The sequence below is a fragment of the Canis lupus genome, chromosome 32, assembly GCF_011100685.1.
Source record: "Canis lupus familiaris isolate Mischka breed German Shepherd chromosome 32, alternate assembly UU_Cfam_GSD_1.0, whole genome shotgun sequence".
Classification (NCBI taxonomy): Eukaryota; Metazoa; Chordata; class Mammalia; order Carnivora; family Canidae; genus Canis; species Canis lupus.
Genome location: NC_049253.1, coordinates 29,378,905 through 29,398,945, shown reverse-complemented (window position 1 = coordinate 29,398,945; position 20,041 = coordinate 29,378,905). Strand labels below are relative to the sequence as shown.

The 20,041-nt window shown below is 41.4% G+C and overlaps 1 protein-coding gene across 1 annotated transcript in view; it reads left to right on the top strand.

Annotated features, from left to right (window-relative positions):
- AFF1 (AF4/FMR2 family member 1) overlaps positions 1-20,041 on the top strand; it is a 197,149-nt gene that overhangs the window by 164,428 nt on the left and 12,680 nt on the right. Inside the window, exons 9-13 of the mRNA XM_038582193.1 lie at positions 1,703-1,757; positions 1,879-1,916; positions 4,685-4,841; positions 10,134-11,081; positions 19,911-20,014. Of these exons, the coding sequence (XP_038438121.1) occupies positions 1,703-1,757; positions 1,879-1,916; positions 4,685-4,841; positions 10,134-11,081; positions 19,911-20,014 (1,302 nt within the window). The remainder of the gene's footprint in view (positions 1-1,702; positions 1,758-1,878; positions 1,917-4,684; positions 4,842-10,133; positions 11,082-19,910; positions 20,015-20,041) is intronic.

Here is a 20,041-nt window from a genome sequence, read left to right as displayed (position 1 = left end):
AGAGCTCCACTTATTGTGGTTTTGTTGGTAGTGGTCAATATTGGGTACACTGTCAGGTTTAGTTTTTGTTTTTCCATGGTTGTGTTGTACCCTACATTTATTCAAAGGTACATCTTTTTATCTTTTGCTTGGGTATGCCCCAGCCAAACCAGGACTTGGCAGTAACACCATTGAGTGACTTTTTCTTATATACTATTATGATATCTACTACCAAATCCTGCATCTGAAGGCTGCGTTTTCTAGCCTTGCTAAAATAAGAAGTTAGCTCTCATTAGATAAATATTGAGCAGCATCTACATTTACAAGTAGCTAACAGTTTTCATATTTTTTAGAAACTTATTGCAGGATAGTTTTAGTACATTTGTTGGTGAAAATATTTCCTTGGCAGAATTATAACATTGCATGTAGGTGGTCATTATGAAAGAGCCAAGTTTTATCATTTATTTTCATTAGAAAATATAATGATTTTACCAAGGATTCCCAAAATAATCATGCTTACTTACTTCAGTGGCAGATTAGTGGGTTTGCAGTAAAAATCAGATTATTGAAGAAGTATTTTATTTTAATTAATTTATTTATTTGAAGAAGTATTTTTAGAAATACTAAAGGATTATAACTTCTAATACAATTTTGCCTTTTGGAGCATTAATGATACTTAAGGAGATTGGTTGTTTTTTTGTTTTGTTTTGTTTTGTTTTTCATTTGCACATTTCCTCCAGTAGTCATGCTCATAAATTTTGGGGGAAACGGGAGCAAGCAGTTTAATGAAGGATTGATTCTTTTGATATTTAGGCATCCCCCATGGAAGATGGTAAAAGAGGGAGGAGATAGGGAAGGGCTAAGATTTCAGGAAACACATGCAGATTGAAAATGGCTTTTTAAAAAATCAAAATATAATGTTTGCTTTTAATATTCAGGTTGATCATTAACCAGAATGCCTAGAGAAGTATTACAATAACTTTGAGGAAGCGAACTGAGCTTTTATATTTTCACTAGAATGACACCTGTAAAGTTAAGCATATTTTCCAGACAATAATAATATTTGTATATTCTTTCAGCTTTCAGCTCGTTAATGTTTAAGCAGACTGTGTTTGAGAATTTGTATGGGGGGGGGCAGTGAAAAATAAAGTTCGGTATTAATAATGTCCTTTGGACGAAGCTATTTAAGAAGCCTGCACTGTTTGGTGACAGTGGCCTCTGTAGCTTCATCTGCCTTACTAGGTACTGAGCTGACATAGAGCACTTTTTCTTGAGTCCCTTGGCACCGTTTTCAGCACTTGACAGATATTCACTTCTCCAGGGTTAGCTAATGATTAATCATTTATTCTATAGAGTATAGAATAAAATAGAGTGTATTTGGTGTATTTTTTCTCTTTGTGGTTGTCACTGTTTGTCTTGTTTGTGTGGGCCTGGGTACAGGAGTCCCGAGGCTGGCCACAAGGCCCTGTCTCATGGTATTTCTGCTTTTTAATGCTCAGAACGTGTGAAAGAGTGAGTCTTGAGATGGTAAGGAGCCTGGACTGTGTTATAAAGGTAAAACTTAAACTTCCAGGAAAATGAGACATTTGATGAATAAATAAAAATTAGACCGTATCCCATCTCTCTTTTTTTAGTTATTAAGCATATTTTCTATTTATATGCTAAAAGAAATTATTAGAAATTATTTTAAATCCTCCAATGTCTTTGTCCCTGCCCATTTCAGCATGCTTGAAGATGACCTTCAGCTCAGTGACAGTGAGGACAGTGACAACGAACAAGTAAGTTTTGTACACCCCATAATACCAGGGATCCTTTTAAATCTAGTATTTCTGAGCTGCTTATCCTAATCTGTTTTTTGTTCTTTTCCTGGTCCTTCTTCCCCTTATTGTGAATCCCTAGAGCCCAGAGAAGCCTCCTCCTGCGTCTGCACCTCCCAGGTATTGTGTGCATGTGTGAGCAAATTTTTGCATTTTTCTACCAAATGGGGAAAATACAGCTTTATTTAGTGCTTTCATAGCTGTTTCCTAGGGAAAGACATGAAGGATCACAGAAGAAAGTACCTGTTTAATTTTTTGGAAGCTTAAATAAGCCTAGAGAGGTTGTTAACTCTATAAAAGAGAAAGTCCCTGTACCCACCTAAATCATCAGTTTAAAATTTTTGAGACTTTATGGGTGGCTCAGTCAGTTGAGTATCTGCCTTTGGCACAGGCTATATCTTGGGGTCCAGGTTGTGATCTCAGGGCCTTGGGATGGAGCCGGGAGACTGCTTCTTCTCTCCCTCTGTCCCTCCCCCTCGCTCCTTGCTTTCCTCTCTTTCTCACTCTCTCAGATAAATGAATAAAATCTTTAAAAATATATAAAATTTTTGAGAGTTTAAAAATAAGCTCAAATCACTTTTTTCAGTATTATATAACCAGTATTTTCAAAGTTATGCTGAAGAGCCCAATGTTTGTATGAAAATTTTTATGGAGATTTATTTGCGCTTTTCAGAAGTTGTAAAACTGAATCCTTTCTAGAAATTGTTTTCCATAGTACCTGTTTTCCCAGTCATGAATTTCTAATTGTTTCAGTTGCTTTCATTTCATTTTATTCAATTTGATTTCACAAATAGATTTTTTTAAAGAGATTTTTATTTATTCATGAGAGAGAGAGAGAGGCAGAGACACAGGCAGAGGGAGAAGCAGGCTCCATGCAGGCAGCCTGACGTGGGCCTCGATCCCGGAACTCCAGGATCGTGCCATGGGCCGAAGGCAGGCGCTAAACTGCTGAACCACCCAGGGATCCCCAATAAATAGATTTTTAAGTAATCTCTATTCCCAGCATGGGGCTTGAATCCACAACCCTAAGAACAGGAGTTGCGTACTCTCCCAACTGAGCCCAGTCAGGCGCCCCTCAGCTGCTTTTAAAAATGACCTAAAATACATTTTAGTGTGATGGAAAATGGCAGTATTTTTACTTTGTAAACAGTAGCCATATTTCAGAAAATACGATGCTTTAAGTTTTGGAAATGGGAGTTACTGGAACTGCCTTTATAATATTTTCCTCTGGTACTGAATTTACCAGTATATGCCAGTATATACTGGTGTGTGTATATATATATATATATATATTTTTTTTTTTAATTTATTCATGAGAGACACAGAGAGAGAGAGAGGCAGAGACATAGAGGGAGAAGCAGGCTCCATGGAGGAAGCCCGATGTGGGACTCAATCCCAGGACCCCAAGATCATGCCCTGGGCCAAAGGCAGTTGCCAAACCGCTGAGCCACCCAGGGATTCCCCGTATATACTGGTACATTAATGAATATACCAGTACCTGTCTTCCATAGACAGAGTTAAACTATGCTATCGCTGTTGTACTTCTTGAGATGGGGTCATCCGTTCTGAAGCTCAGCAATAAAACCGTCCTGTCAAGCAGGTGATGTTAGAGTTCATGTGAAGGAAGATCATGTATTCATAAGCTCTACTCATTTATTTATATTCTATTCTGTTCAGTAATTTTTCATGGCTTGTAATAACCCAAAAATTATGACGAGCCTAACTTAAAAGTTGAGGAAAAAGAGGAAAGGTGGGCATAAATTAGAAGCAGGAATAGCATTGAAAGTGCATCTCATTCCAGTCATCACTGACTTAAGTTACCAGTGGGAAAAGGACCACAAGCTTGATGTAGCATTTTTATATGAGGAAATTATAGCATAGTGTGTGTGTTTTAAAATTACTTCAACTAGTGACTTTAATTTTTTTTCTACTTATTAAACAATTTTATTAGGTCAGTATTTTAGGAAGATGTGGAGGCTTTCAAGATTATAGTTATTGATTTACTGCTCTGGCCGATTCCATCTGGGGCATGACAAGCTATGAAATTCTATGTGTGTCCAGCAGTGCGATTAGCACGTGTTTTCTCACTGACCTAGAGTTATTGCCCTATTCTTAAAACTTGGAGTAGTTAATTTCTACTTCGGCTGGTGTTTGAGGGTTATCCTAAGCCACTCATTAAAGAAAGGCCTCTTTTACATTGCTGCCTAAGAGTGTGACTGGATTACCTTTGAGGTCACCTACCAGAGGAACACCATTTATATTCAATATATTCAGTAATTCTCTGGCTATCATTTGTTAGTTTTCATATAGAAAATAGAGGGAAATTTTATGTATTGGCCGTTCTTTTATAAATTAACTTCTTTGGGCTAAAATGTACCCAATTAAAGTAAACTTTTAAAGCGTCAGAAAGTAAATATTTTAGGCTTCGTGGGCTACATACCCTGTCTTAAAACTATTCAGTTCTACTTCTGTAGTATAAAAGCAGACACAGACAATATATAAAATAATGAGTGTGGACATGTTCCAGTGAAACTTTATTTAGAAAAACAGGCAGCCTGTCCATGTTGGGGTTTACCAACTTCTGATACAAAGCATTACCATCGAATGTAAATTTTGTATAGCTCAAAATGTTCTTCAGGAGCAAAATTCCCACAGGCTTTTCTTTTATGTAGTTATTTGGTGAGCTATTTTAAGGATTTTTCACTGGGTTTTGAGCCACCATGGGCTTTTCCCTCAACTGGATGATAATGGTGATTTAGTAATATGGAGGCCCTTGCTTTTGAGTAGCAGAAAAATGATCAAGAGGTTGGAAATGAGTAGAGAGGGGGGAAGAGAAATCCACCTTTGAGGTGTCTTCAGAGTCTCTCTCCGGGTTGCTTGCTTCGCAGTGCCCCGCAGTCGCTTCCAGAAGCAGCGGCCTCAGCACATTCCAGTAGTGCCGAGTCAGAGAGCACCAGTGACTCAGACAGCTCCTCGGACTCCGAGAGCGAGAGCAGCTCAAGTGACAGCGAAGAGAATGAGCCCCTAGCAGCTCCGACTCCTGAGGTACCGTGTCCCCTCCAGGAGGCAGAGAGGCAGTCTAAGACGGCAGCGTTCTGTCCTTTGGGGCTAGCGTCCACTGTGGGCCAGCACTGACCCTGGACTGAGTGGTTCTGTCCCACGGGCACCTCTTTCCTACTCTTGTGCTGTGTAGAGCCGAGCCAGCTATTTCTATTTACTTCTTACAGACATGTGGCAACAGAGGTTTGGGAGAGAGGCCTTTCTCTCCTATTTAAAATAATATGTTCTTCTCTGTCATTGCTAGTGTTGTTTGGAAGAGTAAGTCATTAAGAAATGTTTGCACACCATTTTCTTTTCCCTTCTGTTGCGCAAAAAAAAAAAAAAAAAAAAAAAAACACCCACAAAAAAAAAAAACCAAACTTGTTTTTTAGTAGGCTGCTGTTATAATACTAATGAGAATTCTTTTTGAAATTTCAGGAATGCATGAATTAAGGAAATCAAAAGGAGACAGCCCAATTTAGCAAAGGACAAGAACGTGAACTAGAAATAAGTCGTCAGAGGTTCTATTTTTGAATCACTAAAAGCCATGCATTAAATTGATGGCAAAGTGATTTTACCAGGGCTGTGTTTCTTGGTCCCTTTGCTCCATGTAAAACAGGGATAATTGTGTTTGCCTGTCACCCCTACCCTTGGGAGATATTGTAAGATAAACAGATGAGATGGCAAAATCGCAAGCACTAAGTATATCTGGAGGATTTATACTATTTTTTTACTGGATTGTTTAATGCAAGAAGTCTAGTAACAATCAGGGTTGTCAGATGCCCTCAAAACTTGAAATAGTGATGTAAAAATTATGCTGGGGAAGACTACCTCGTGGAAAGGGAAGAAAGACATTTTTGGTGAGCTAGTCCAGTTTGTATAGAGAAAATAACTCTGCATATTTTAGACGGGAATCCTGGGAAATGAGCTTTTCTGATTAAGAAAGCATTAAAGTTCCCAGTATTTGTCTCTGCTATTTAGCAATCAGGGCAGTTCCACTAGACCATTAACTGAATACATCTGGAGAACATGTAGTGAGCCTTAACAGCCATGTCTGAGAGCAAGAGAAACTGGAGAAAGAACTCCCAAGTCATTTTTTTGTTGTTGTTAGATATGAATTTATGTCTGACACAGAGTAAGTGCTCAATAAATATTTTCTGGAGTGAATAAACATGAATCAGCATTAACTGCACTTAAAAATGCCTTTTAGATTGTAGGAACTACTCTGTGTATATCTGGGGGCTGTTTCCTTGTGTGATACTAATCACTGTTGAAATAATTTTTCTGTGCCTCAGGGAAAAAGATATTGAATATGCTGTGCAGACAAATTGTGTGTTTGTTCCTTGTTTATAAGATCTTTGCTTTATGTCTCACCTTATTCAATTAGAAAAATCTGCATGCTTGTTTGGTTACTAAAAGAAGGAAGATAATTGAATTAAATAATAGAATTCAGTTCAAGTAAAATGGAAACCGTACAGATTTGGCTGAATAATTGAAACTTGAAAAAAGAATTTAATCTGGTGTTTGTATTAATGAAACCATTATATCTTATTGCTCAAAAGGTTACTGGAATAAATTTAGAGACTCTTAGTTGAAAAATAAATGTTCCCATCCCACTTTTTTTTTTAATCGCCTTACAAATAGGCTGATATTTGTATGTTTGTGTTGACGAGTAAATCTATCTAGACTTGGGTACAGTTTGTGTGTCATTTCCTGACACTTGATTTCACCAGAAATATTTTGTCTGGGTCTAGATTTTAAACCTTTCATTTCCCCCAGTGTATTTAACTACCTTCTTTCCTTTTAAAAGGAATACCCGCTTTATTGTAAATCTCCTGTGTGAGAGTAACATGAATTCCACAATAAGCCACAGTTACTAATTTTAACTTTCTCACCTTTTTTAAAATCTATTTTTAATGCTGAGAATTTTGCTTTTTATGGCTCTGTCTTCAGTTCATTTGACAGTGATCTTATAAGATCTAAAATGTCCTGTGCCTGTCAGTGGGCTGGCAGTGAACAAGGGGGGAAAGCCGCTTTTAGCTCTGCTTTATAGTGTGAAACGAAACGTAAATCTCAGCTTTTCACAATATGTGGGACACATCGTCTTTTACTGCTTTGGTTCAGAAAAAATGCTTCTCTTCTCAGTTATTCAGGGATCTACTTAGTTTTCTAATCTGTTCACTGTCCAGTTTTTTGTTTTTGTAATAAACAACCTTTGTTGATTTTTCTAGATGCTTGGTACTTTTTCATGAATTATTTGACTTAGCTCTCCATCAACCCTGTGGGGTTCGGAGCTGTCTTTTCACCTGTAAAAAAGGTGGCAACACCAAGATTCAGGCGCATAGCCATCTAATCCTGAAGCCTTTTTTCCTACTATACCATACTTCTCTTCATTTTCTTTTTCTTTCATTTTAGGATTCATACTCAATGATGATGTTTTTATTAAAAAAATGTAGACATTTGTGCATAGTTTATAACTTTTTATTCAATATCACAATTCAGCCTAAAATGAACTTCTGACAATTTGAGGAGTTAGGACAGGTAAAGGGACATGCAGTTCAAACATTTATTAAAATGCCTAATGAAAAAAAAAAAAGGAAAAAAAATTTAAAAAATGCCAAATGAAAACCAATCTGGTATTTTTTTTCCACACCTGATGTGCAGTGTTTGGGTTGTGCCAGCCCAGGGTGGCTGTCAGTGGGGCACGGGGCAAGGTAGGGCAAGAAAACAAAGTCCAGACCTTGATCCTATCCAGCACTTAGACTTAAAATTCATTTTAGAATCTATTTCAATCAATCCCTTATGTAAAAAGTTTTCCCCATCTCAACACCCAAATATCTGACCTTAAAAGAATTCTATACATTTTCCCATCTTTATAGCAGGTCTGTAGAAAGGATTGGCCCTACTGATTCTCCTTGCCTGGGCACATAAACTCAATTTTACCCTGCAATTGGGCCATATGCCTCCCCTTCTGGACATTTTTAGGACCACAGTGGAAGAAAATGTGTTTTATTTCTGTAATCAGGACATTCCTTTAGTAGGACATCCCTACTAAATGTATCTTATACTGCCCTGTTTTGGGGTGGGGGAGAGTAGATGTTATTTATACCAGGAATGACTTTCCTTTTTGGTTCACGAATAAATACTCTGTCAGTGATTCAATTGGGGCTGTAAACTTAGCCCTGGTGAGAGATCCATTCCCTTCCCAAGAAAGGGTTTGAAGGGTTTGGTTCCTTAGGTGAATGGCAAGTGATATATCCTAATGTCTTGTCCCGGGTTAGCCACCCAGATTACCACACCCTCAAGTGTTTGCAGGAAATATCGTTTGACAAGTACGTATTGGGTGCTAATCTTTTCTCCACCCTTAACCATCATCCTGTCTTGTTAGAATATGGACTATAGTTTTAGATTTCCTGTGGCAAAATAAATGCCTGGCACATTGGAGTAGTTTCCTTCTTGCTTCCTCCCTGCTCTGAAATTCAAATAAGAGTCTGGGTATGTAGAGTTGATCCTGAAGGAGACCTATTATATTAAGCAGCAATAAGAGGTAGCCAGAAATAAAACAGTTTTGCAGCCTTCTTTGTGGCCAAAGTTTGGTCCTACCAGGCTCCTTAAAGTTGCTCTTCTGTTGTAATCACACCAAGCCCAAACTACCTACCTGGTCATTTTATTACCTTTTTCCTGGCCGAAAACTCTTTACATTATATCCACACATCCTGATATATTAGGTTGTTGTGTTTTTATAGAGTTGAATAATTTGGGACATTCTTCTTGGGAAAATTGTTAGCAGTCCTCCCTGTAAAATATCATCCCCCTACTAGAATGATCTCCTTATCCATAATCTATCTATCCTGTTAAATCCCATGTGGAGTATCTTTCATTTAATTTCCTGGTGCTTTGTGTATATGAGTTAGTCATTCATACAAGCCACCTATCAGAATGAATGGATCTTAAAAACATGTAGCATAATGGTGATGTACCATCACCATTTATTTATTTATTTTTTAAAGATTTTATTTATTTATTCATAAGAGACACAGAGAGAGATAAAGAGGCAGAGACACAGGCAGAGAGAGAAGCAGGCTCCGTGCAGAGAGCCCGAAGTGGGACTCGATCCCGGTTCTCCAGGATCCCGCCCTGGGCTGAAGGCGGCGCTAAACTGCCGAGCCACTCGGGCTGCCCTGTACTGCCCTTTTAAAAGATGTGATCATTGCTTACTGTATTAGACATGAATATGTTTCCGTATGGCATAAGTGTAGGTACATTAATAGGTCTGTAGAAATGCTCAAGTTAATATCTCATGTATAGCACTATATGCAAGATAATAGTGGAACTTGGAGATAGAAATGCCATTGGGTCTTCTGTTAATAATCTACTTGGAGAGATGAGTTGGGATACATCAATAGCAACAAAGATTTAAAGAACAGGGTATCAGGAGAAGTCAGAAACTTCTGTTCATTCGTCAGATGTATATATAATCAGTATAATCTCACTGCTTTTAATTGTGTGCTGTGGAGTCTCCCTGTGTTTCTCAGAAAAATAGATGTTATTTCAGATAAGATTGTAACAGGAGACTTAATGTTTGATTTTTAAAGAATTCAAGTGGGACTAACTTTAGGTGGGTTACTGTGACTTCACTTACTCTTTTACCAAGGCGTAAAATTTGAAAGTCAGGCTGTTATCCATGATATACTGCAAACCTTGTCAAGTATAAGTGTTTAATGTTTTTAAGTAAGTAAAAGTAATGCAATCAAGTCTTCAGGAAAGTCATTTTCAGTTGAAAAGTTAGGTCCAAAAAAGGGGGTTAAAGCCTATAGGTAATCACTAAGAATTAGTCTATTCACTAGCCTTCTGAAACTCCTCTTTATAAAAGGATTCTGTTTATTTCATTTCTCCCTTTATTTTCTGATAGTTTACAAACCAAAATAATGTGTCAATTCTGTCTAAATTATAATTACCATTAGGACAAAATACTTCACATTACGAAGATTTCTCAGCAATTGTCAGTTGTCTAGGTTGGTCAGTATCTCATGGTCTATTACTAGTCAACATCTGCTACAGCGAAAATTCCTGTAGCACAAACGGACTGGAAGATTGTGTTGAGTTAATTATTAAGAGACTCTGACCTGTAATTAGAGAAAGATAAAAAGGACTTGAATTCTTAGGTTTGGAATGATTGCATTTCTCCCCGGGTGGGGGTGGGAGGCAGGGGTTGTGTACGATTGGTTGACTAACACAGAAGAAGAGTTTTTATCATCATCGGTCAGCTCACGTTTTTCTCTTTTCCATTGTTTTTAGCCTGAGCCTCCTACAACAAACAAATGGCAGCTGGACAACTGGCTGACCAAAGTCAGCCAACCGGCAGCCCCACCAGACACCCAGGAGGGGAGCGCAGAGCCCCCGCCTCGGCACCCAGACAGTAAGGGCAAGGGGGGAGGCGACAGCAGCGGCCCCACCACTGGTCACGAGCTCTCGGAATCCAAAGATCCTCCCCTCAAGAGCTCCGGCAAAGCCCCCCGGGGCTCCTCCGAGGGCCCTCACCCCGGCAGGAGGAGCTGTCCGAAGTCCCCGGCCCAACAGGAGGCCCTGCCGAGGCAGACTGTGGGAACCAAACAACCCAAGAAGCCGGGCAAGGCCTCCACGCCGGCGGACCCTCGGGCCGGCCTGCAGGTGGAGAGCGAGCCGGGCCCCCCTCCGTCCGGCTCCAGAGACCAGCCTTCCAAAGACAAGCCCAAGGTGAAGACGAAAGGGAGGCCGCGCGCCGGCGACAGCAGGGAGCCCAAGCCCGCCGCGCCCAGCCCCGGTGACCGCAAGAAGCACCAGAGCGGGCCGCTGGCCCCCTCAAAGGCACTCTCGGGCCCCGAGCCCACGAAGGACAATGCGGGGGCCAGGAGCCCCGAGCACTTTGCCCTGGTTCCCCTGACCCAGAGCCAGGGCCCGCCCCACGGCGGTGGCGGCAGGACTAGTGGCTGCCGGCGCGCAGTGGTGGTCCAGGAGGACCGCAGGAAGGACAAGCTCCCGGGGCCTGCCAGAGACACCAAGCTGCTGTCGCCGCTCAGGGACCCTCCTCCCCCACCCATCTTGATGGTGAAGATAACCCTGGACCTTCTTTCTCGGATACCCCAGCTTCCTGGGAAAGGGGGCCGGCAGAAGAAGCCAGAGGACAAGCAGCCCCCCACAGGGAAGAAGCCCGATTTGGAGAAGAGAGGCGCAGACAACTCCAGCAAGTTGGTCAAAAAAAGAAAGGTGAGTGTAGAGGGCAGGGCCGCGCTCTGCAGGGTGGATTGTACCTACTGTTGGCCCGGAGCTGGCTGTGACCCGAATTGTCTTAGAAGAGGCGGGAAGTCTTTGCTTTGATCTGCTATAGCCTTTGCTCCTATACCAGAATGACCCTGTCCCTGGGGACCTGCGTGCTTCCCACTCTGCCGGCAGGCATTACCAAATGCTGGATCCCTTCAGCAGTCTGGCTAGTTTGAGAAGAGGTGAGGCAGTCCTTGAAAAAGCTATCTTGTTTTAGGATAATCTAGCATTTTCAGGTGCACTTTTTTTCTGATAACATTGGTATTTGCCACCTGACCCATTATTAGGTTTTGCCCTTAAAATTAATATGTTACATGAACTGAAATTTTAATCAGTATTCTGAATTACTGAAAGAACTGCTGTATATTAAATCTTACTCTTCTGGTAGGATCCTTTTTAGTACTGATACTATATCTGTATTTTAACTGATGGCTGCCTAACACCTCATTAATTTGAAACTACCAGATTTAGAATTTGTGACCTCTATTAAAGACTTTTATTAATAAGCAGAAAGTTATAAAAAAAAGTTATAGAGCTATTAAACACGCGGTTAGGATATCTTGTGGAGTAATACCGGGCTGATAAGGATATATTGTGAGGTAATGAAAATCTGTCGTTTCATTTATCACCATTTTTGGAGATTTCATTTAAGGAACAAACACAATGAAAAAAAACCACATTTGTACATTACTTAAGATCCTGAGTTAACTTGGACATACCACTATTTTGGATAGTCTCATTTCTTCCTATATCCTGAATCACTGAGCCCCCGATACACTTTTTGCTGATGCTTCATGGTGAAAGATAAGTGAATTTTTCCCCTAGTGGCATTCCAACCTAATCTGTTCCAGATTCAGAGTAAAAGGCACGGGAAGGGCCAACTCTTTCCTGCTGACAAGGGATAAAAATTTTAACACTTTTATAAGTACACCAAAAACTTCTTACTCAGTCGTGGAAGTTGAACTAAGAATAACAAAGGACAAAAAGATCCTGAAGCCTGTTGTCCCGTCTGTGTGATTCCACCAATTACTCCACCAGGTTAAAAATATAACATGACTTTATCAAATAGCACAGGGTGACTGTTTTCTCCAGAAGCTCGTTGAATGAGATGTGAGGGTGTGTATTACCACTGTAACCGCAGCTGGCAGCTCAAGTCCTAATTGGTAGTGCTGCTCCAGCTAGAGGAGGGCATATTCCCATGTCAGGGAACTTTTCAAATGATATGTGTGTGTGTTAAAGGTATAAAACTTTATGGATGAAATGGCGATGGATCTGGCTAGGAAAAAAACGCCTGCATCTCATATCCCTGAGAAAGGTTCAGAAATACACTCCTTGGGGCCCTTGAGTGGCTCAGTCAGTTAGGCCTATGAATCTTGGTTTTAGCTCAGGTTATGGTCTCATGGGTCTTGGGATCAAGCCCCTTGCGGGGCCCCATGCTCTGCATGGAGTCTGCTTGAAGTCTCTCTCCCTCTGCCCTGCCCCCCACTCCCTGTCTCTGTAAAATAAATAAATCTTAATAAATAAATAAATAGATAGATAAATAAATAAATAAATAAATAAATAAATAAATAAATAAATAAATAAATAAAACACAACCCTCCTTTACCTCCCCTTCCTCCTGGGAAATATTTTATCACTTACCTCTCACCTGTCATGGTCCTGTCTAATCTCAAGTGAACCTTCTGCATTAGCTGGATTGGGGAGAAGTATTCGCTTCTAAAATACTAACCGGATGGGAATATTAGAAATTGGAGGCTCTGCAGACAGTTCTCAGTCCCAGTCCATACCCCAGTGCAAGTCTAGAAGCATTGTTTGCAGCTCCGGAACAGGAAAGTCAGCTCTCCCTGTTGAGTATTTGAGCTGTGCGCTCTAGGCTCTAGAAAGCCATTCCCAGCCCTTGGCCCTGCTCCACCAGGGCGGCTCATTTATCTCTCTCTGTTTGGAGGATGGAGAGATAATGACCTGCTCATCTGAGTCAGATACATGCTTGCTTGAATGCTTTGGCAGGCAGGGAGAGATCTGCCTCTGGGAACAGTTTACCTCTCTGCTGTGATACTGACAGGATCAGGGTCTGAACCAGTGGTTCCAAACCCTGGCTACACATGATGGTCACCTGGGGAAGCCTTTATTGCCTATGGCAGGATTTGCACCCCCTACCTTACCCCCTCCATTGGTGTTTTCTAAATCCTAATGTCTAGCAGAGCTGGGAACTGCTGGAGCAGAGCCATACCACAGGGCTGAGATTGTACAAAGCTAGTTCTTTGGTTCAAGAAGTTCCTCCACTGTGCTACATTTGAACATCTTGGATCTAGGCAACCAGGAATTCCTTGCCAAAGTATATCACTAGTTAGAAGCTTTCAGATAAATCAATTTAAAAATAATCAACTGTATACTTTTTTCATGATCAGAGAATCACAGTCTTTTGGGTTTATTCCTGCTGTGTGCCCGATATTAGGAATATTGAGCATATGAACCTGAGATCCTGCCCTATATGGGTGGACTTCATCCTGTCCGGACCCTGATTCACCTGTTCAGGCCTTCCCCACAGAGCAGCTGTTCCCCCCAACATGTGCACCTGGGCCTCAAGGCAGGCAGGGCTGTTCTCAGGTTAAGCCTGTGCACTCTTTCACAAACTCAGATGGTGACGATTTGTTCATCTTCATTTTAAGTGTGAACACTAGAAAAAGATCTGTGAGGAAGTAATGAGAACAGTTGAAGAACATGCCTGGTTCTTCACATGAGTGAAATTTCATTTTTCTTTTGTATTTTCTTTCTTTATTTTGTAGTAGACCCCATGCCCAACATGGGTCTTGAACTCATGACCCTGCTATTGAGTTGTATGCTCTCCTGACTGCACCAGCCAGGCACCCCTGAACTTTAGCTTTTCGTTTAAACTCTGTTTCTTTCATGGTGCCAAATTTAGCAAACATTTTCAGAGAGTTAACCAATCCTTGTAACGATTTTAGACTTAAAAGCATGAGAAGATAATCCTAAAGACATAATGGTGGGTTGTGGCAGCTCTGATGAAGCTGTCACATGTTGCCTCTGGAGAAAAGGACGAGGCAGGGAGGCAGGTCATGACGGAAAAATGGAGAAAAGTGTGGGAGTAAATAGGCATGACTTGACATCATGCTCCCTACAGAAACTGCAGAATTTCATCATCTAGCTTACAATTTAGAATTTAAAATACTACTTGTATTTTCACTTACTTAATTCATAAATCAAGCTGATGTCTTTGCAGACTAGGAAGACAAACGGAAGTCAGGAAGTACAATATAATGAAAACAGTGCAGCACAATTGAGCATATTCTAATGACACATCTAACGTGCATAGAGCTCCATGTATGACTTTAGCATATTCTAGGCACTTTTGTAGATCATATCTCATTTAATTTCAATCATTGTATAGATCGCCTTTCAAATAAAATGCCAGACTGTCCTAACCATCATGTAGACAAATATCTCTGTCCTTTCATTTTTCTAAATAATGGCTTCACTGACCAAGATGCTTTGGCATTTTGGGAAATAACATTTCAGAGCTATCAATTATGTCAGTTTTGGGGAACGGGAAAAGGAAATTATGGGATGTGATGGGAGTGCGCATTTTTATTGCTTGTGAATGGTTGGTTCAGTCCCTTCCTTCTATCCAAGATCTGACCATCTTTATTTGGATTGTTTATTCAGACCAACATTCCCAGTTATTCTTCAAAATCAAGGGTTTAAAACGTCATCCCTTATAGTTTCCTAAGGCCATTGATGTCTAATTTCATCATGTTTTGTTAGTTACCCCAAGAAGGGCCTCATAAACATATGAGCATGATAGTGAAGACTGATTTAAACTGTTCTTATGGGGGTACCTGGGGGGCTCATTCCGTTAAGCATGTGCCTTTGGCTCAGGTCATGATCTCAGGGTCCTGGGATTGAGCACTGCTTCAGGCTCCCTGCTAAGCAGGGAGCCTGCTTCTCCCTTTCCTTCTCCCCCTGCTTATGCTCTCTTTCTCTGACAAACAAATAAAATCTTTAAAATAAATAAATAAACCATCCTCATGCCTGTGTGTTTCGTCACCAAGAAGGGGGGAAAATGGGTTTTTTGTAATACTTATCCCAGTGCCTCTAATCTGTCTTCTCAGTAAGTCCCCACCCTCGTTCTTGGTGCTGATTGGCACTGTATCATCGTCTTCTTGAACCTCCTGCAGGGACACACCTCGAATTTCCCAGATGGCTGCTTCTCTACTTTTCCTAACCCCAGGTGCTACCAAGCCCATTTGCTTCCCTGAGGGAGATGACAGCCTTAGAGTTTGAGTGCTAAGAGCCTGTGGGTTGCTTGTACAGCTGCTCCCTTTCCTAGGTGAGATCTGGGAAAGCTCTCACATCACCTGGCTGCTTAGCCAACGTAGTTCTGGAACTCCTGTGTGCTCACTCTGCCCAGTCCAGTGATGTTCGTTCTTCTCTTTCACACCTGATGGGTTTTTTGTTTGTTTGTTTGCTTTTGTTTTGGTACACAGGTATCTGGTTGGGGGGATTATTGGAGAGAAGCACAAGGTCATAGTTCAGGATGGGTTCACGGACTCTGATAGTGTCATCCCTGGCTCAGTCCTTCCATTGTCCCCATTCTTGCCACTCCAGGGCCTGCGCCCTCATCCCCACCCATTTCCCTTTCAGAAGCTCGTCGTCTCTATCATAGCTAACTAAGCATCAGGGAGACCAACCTTCTACCTGTTAGAAACTCTGTGGCCTGAAATGAGTGTCCGTCCTAGAAAAGCTGTCTTCATTTTCCCTCTGCTACCTGTAGGTACTTAGATGGTGAGCCAGATGCCAGGGCAGGCATGAGGCCGCTCTCTCCCAGAAACCACCCTGGCTCAGCACTGTCCCATCTCTTCCTTTTATGGTCTTCATACTTGCCCTTCTGCTGTACCCTGTAGGTGGAGCAGTTTTTGGCAGATAATCTGGGCCACCTGATCCAACTGGTTGAGAAAAGCAAACAAGTCAACAGCCTTCTTTTGTTGTGTAGATGCAGGCTTGTGGAGATGCTTATCCTTCTGGAAAAAGGGAACTTCCAAAGCCCAGACCTCATACAGGGTTGACCTGTAAGTAAGCCACGGGCACAGGAGACTTCTTTTTTCTCTTGAAGAGTGAGTACCCCACTCTTGTCTCATTTTCAAATGGCTTCTTGTCCCAGAAAAACCTTCAGAAGTCCTTGCCTCCTGCTTTTCAGTCTTGGAATTCAAGACTGCATCTCCTGCCACTGAGTGTTGCTGGACTCCCTGCTTGCTTTCCTAAATCCACCCCCTGAGAGTTGTCGCACAGCCCAGCTTGCCCAGGGGCCTCCACTGCACCCTTCAGCTGCTCAGCTTGTGCCACTTGACAAACGTTTATTCCGGGGAAGCCTCTGTGACTGTTCCAGACAGAAGATGACAAGGTTTCAAGTGCATAGTGTATGGAAGTACTGACCTCAAGCCCACAGGCTTGAACTCAGTCAAGCAAGGAAAATCACAAGAAGGGGAATGTTGTTTGATTTAGTTTAATGGCTTACTTTCTCCTAGCTTACCAAATACTATCTGTCTGTAAGTTCTGCGTATCAGTGTAATGAGCATATTATTGCCAACATGGGTGTTAAATGCTAGTGTCAAAGTTCGTGTGTTTGGTGATTTCTTGAGGGTTATTTTGGCTGTTCTCTTGAGTCACCGACTGGCACAAGCCAAGGTTATGTCCAGTTTGTGAGGATTGACTCACTATGAATCTTATTTTCATGTGTGGTATATAAGGTCTACCACTTTGGGTTACCGGCATGTCCTAAGCAGCATGAAGATATACAAACAAAAACTAACTCTCCACCTCTGGGGTTTGGTGGGGTTTTTTTGTTTTGTTTTGTTTTGTTTTGTTTTTAAGGAAGTAACCTTGTGGACAGTTTATGCCTGGTTTTCCCTTGGGGACTTATTCTCTGTGTCATTAATTGGCTGGAAATACCTTCCACTGGAAAAAGTATATATTGCCAACTACCTCCTGTACACGTTAATATCTGTCTGGGTATTTTAGCAAATTCTGTGACTTGGCCTAAAGGTAAATCTCCCATCTTTTTGCATGGCTTGCTAGGCCAACTTTCTAGCCCTTAATTTAAAACTGAGAACTCACTGGGCCCAGTGGTGGCAGAGACTCTTGGCACAGTAGGCTCCTTTTTTTTTTTTTTTTTTTTTAAGATTTTATTTATTTACTCATGAGAGAGACACAGAGAGAGAGAGGCAGAGACACAGGCAGAGGGAGAAGCAGGCTCCATGCAGGAAGCCTGACGTGGGACTCCATCCCCGGTCTCCAAGATTAGGCCCTGGGCTGAAGGCAGATGCTCAACCTCTGAGCTACCCGGGCTTCCCAGGCACAGTAGGGTTTTAACTGACAGGGAGAATAGTAGGGTTCTGTTTTAACCCAGTCATTTCCAATTCACTCTCTTCTCTGCCAACATTGATGGTCTCTGGAATGTTAGCAGGACGAGTTGAATTGTGGATCTGTGTGCTGTGCAGAACCCCACCTAGGAGGGCTCCCCTGGCATGTGCCGGTACCTTTCATTTTCATGTCTTCTGAATTGTGCTCCAGAATTCTGCGGCCGGCCCCTGCTGCATGCCACAAGAGAAATAGCTGTGTGAATTGCCCTCTCCTTGTTCAGCTGTGCCTTTGAGATGTGCCTATTTATGTACATCACATCATCTCCTTACCTGCTCTCCCAAGATGTTTTTTCTCTGGTCTTCTGTAATAAATGGTTATTATTTCTGGGCAACTGGTCTCTTTTTTATCTTATCTAACCCATACATTTTTTTTTTAAATTTTATTTATCAGAGGAAGTGAGGAGCAGAGGGGGAGGGAGAAAGAGAATCAATCCCAAGCAGACTCCCCACTGATCACAGAGCCCAGCATGGGGTTCCATCCCACCACCTCGAGATCATGACCTGAGCCAGTATCCAGCGTTAGACACTTAAATGACTGAGCCACCCAGGGGCCCCTCACCTGTACATTACATAGTTTCTTCTTTGCATTGACTAGTTGGAAGTTCAGAGTGCAATTTACAGATTGGCACTAGAAAACTGTAGCACAGCACTGCCGTAGCACAGTACTATAGCAGTACAATGTAAACCACATATGTTATTTTATTTTTTTTACATATGTAATTTTAAATTTTCTAGTAGCTACATTTAAAAATATAAAAAGACCAAAAAAAAACTAGTGAAAATAATTTTTAGATTTTTATTTAATCCAGCATATCTAAAACAGCACCACTTGAACATTTAATCGATATAAAAATCATTACATTTCCCATTTTTTGCACTAAGCCTTTGAACTTGGTCCCTTTGGACTAGCTGTGTTGGAGTTCCATCTAGATACTGTCTGGTGGCTGTCGGGAGTGCACAGGCCATGCAGAATCGGCCTCTAGGAGAGTGAAAGCCTGCCCTTGGATTTCATTTCTCTTCTCTACCCATATTTTCCCTTCTTAATATTTTCACTTGTACACACATCAGGAGATTGGAGGTATTAGGTACCTTGAATGATCCATTTTGAAAGGAGACAAACTTTTTCCAGTGGAGTTGTGAAGGGCCGAGTGGACGTGTATGCTCAGGCACATTGGTTTGCAGAATATCTGGTGGAGGAGGGGCACGTTTTTCCTGTTACCCTTCCTTTGAGTGGGGTCAGGCTGCCTATTAACGTCTGGGCAGAGCTTGAGCCTACACATCTTAACTTACTGCTTTTTCTTGGAGAAATTCAGGGAATGAGGGAGAGACAGCGGTGAAAACTGGGGCCTCCCACTATCAGTTAATTTGAAGAACGTTTTTTTCCTTTAAGGCATTAAGAGAGGATTTCAGGTTTTTTAGGGATTGTCCTAGATTGGGTGGTGTCCCAGATTTCTCTCTTGGTGAACAACTGACAGTTGGAGGAGTTTAGTTCTAAATGTGCATCAGAATTAATTGAAGGACTCCCACCAATCACTGCACTGTCACTTGTTGTTCTTCCCATGGAGTCATTACGTGAGCCCAGACCAGTGGGAAGGAGGCCACTGTGAAGTCACTGAGTCTACGTGAGACTTGCTGTAAGCTTGGTCTGTGTGTTGACAAGTGAAAAAGACTTTTGCCATGAAGAATTCTTTGTTCTCTTAATGATTGCGTGTGTTTATCTTGCACTTTAGTTGGTGTAAACAGATGTTTTTGAGGTATGTGACTCTCCATAGAATTAGATAGCTCTTCTGCTCATACTCTTCTCTCATTAAAATTATACTTACCCTTCATTTTTTTTCAAATTTTTTGAAAAATAGAAACACGTGTGTCCATATGTATATATATAAAGATAAAGACAATCTCTTAAAAAGAAATTAGTGGGTATAAGTATATAAGCAGATAGTCCTTTTGAAAGAGAGAGGCTGTCCTTATAAAAATCATCTGTTGTTACTTGCTGTGAATATGCATGTTTTATTCTTTTATATTTAGAAAAACATCAGTGAGATATTGAGGACCATTACTTACCCTTCTGTTGTCAGCTATGATTTAGACATCCTCCCTTCCCTGGGTGGGAAGAATATGCCTTCCTTATGTGAAAATCTGTCTCAGTACAAATCTCATCAAATCTCGATTGCTTCCCTCAACCCCCCGAAATACAGTGTACGTACTTGTAAGTTTGCTGTGTGTGGAGGTGTCACCAGAAGTCTAATTACTCTTACTCCATTTGCTGTGTAGCATTTTCTGTTTTATCTGTACACCTGTGTTCCTAACAGTGTACTTTGTCATGCAACGCTAACAGGCTGAAGCTGAGAAAGACCATGACAGCAAGAAAGCCAGACTGGAGAAAGAAACCAAGTTGCAGTCATTATCTTCATCCCCCCACAAAGAATCTTCCAAAACAAAGTGAGTATAGAGATTAGCAGCGGCCTT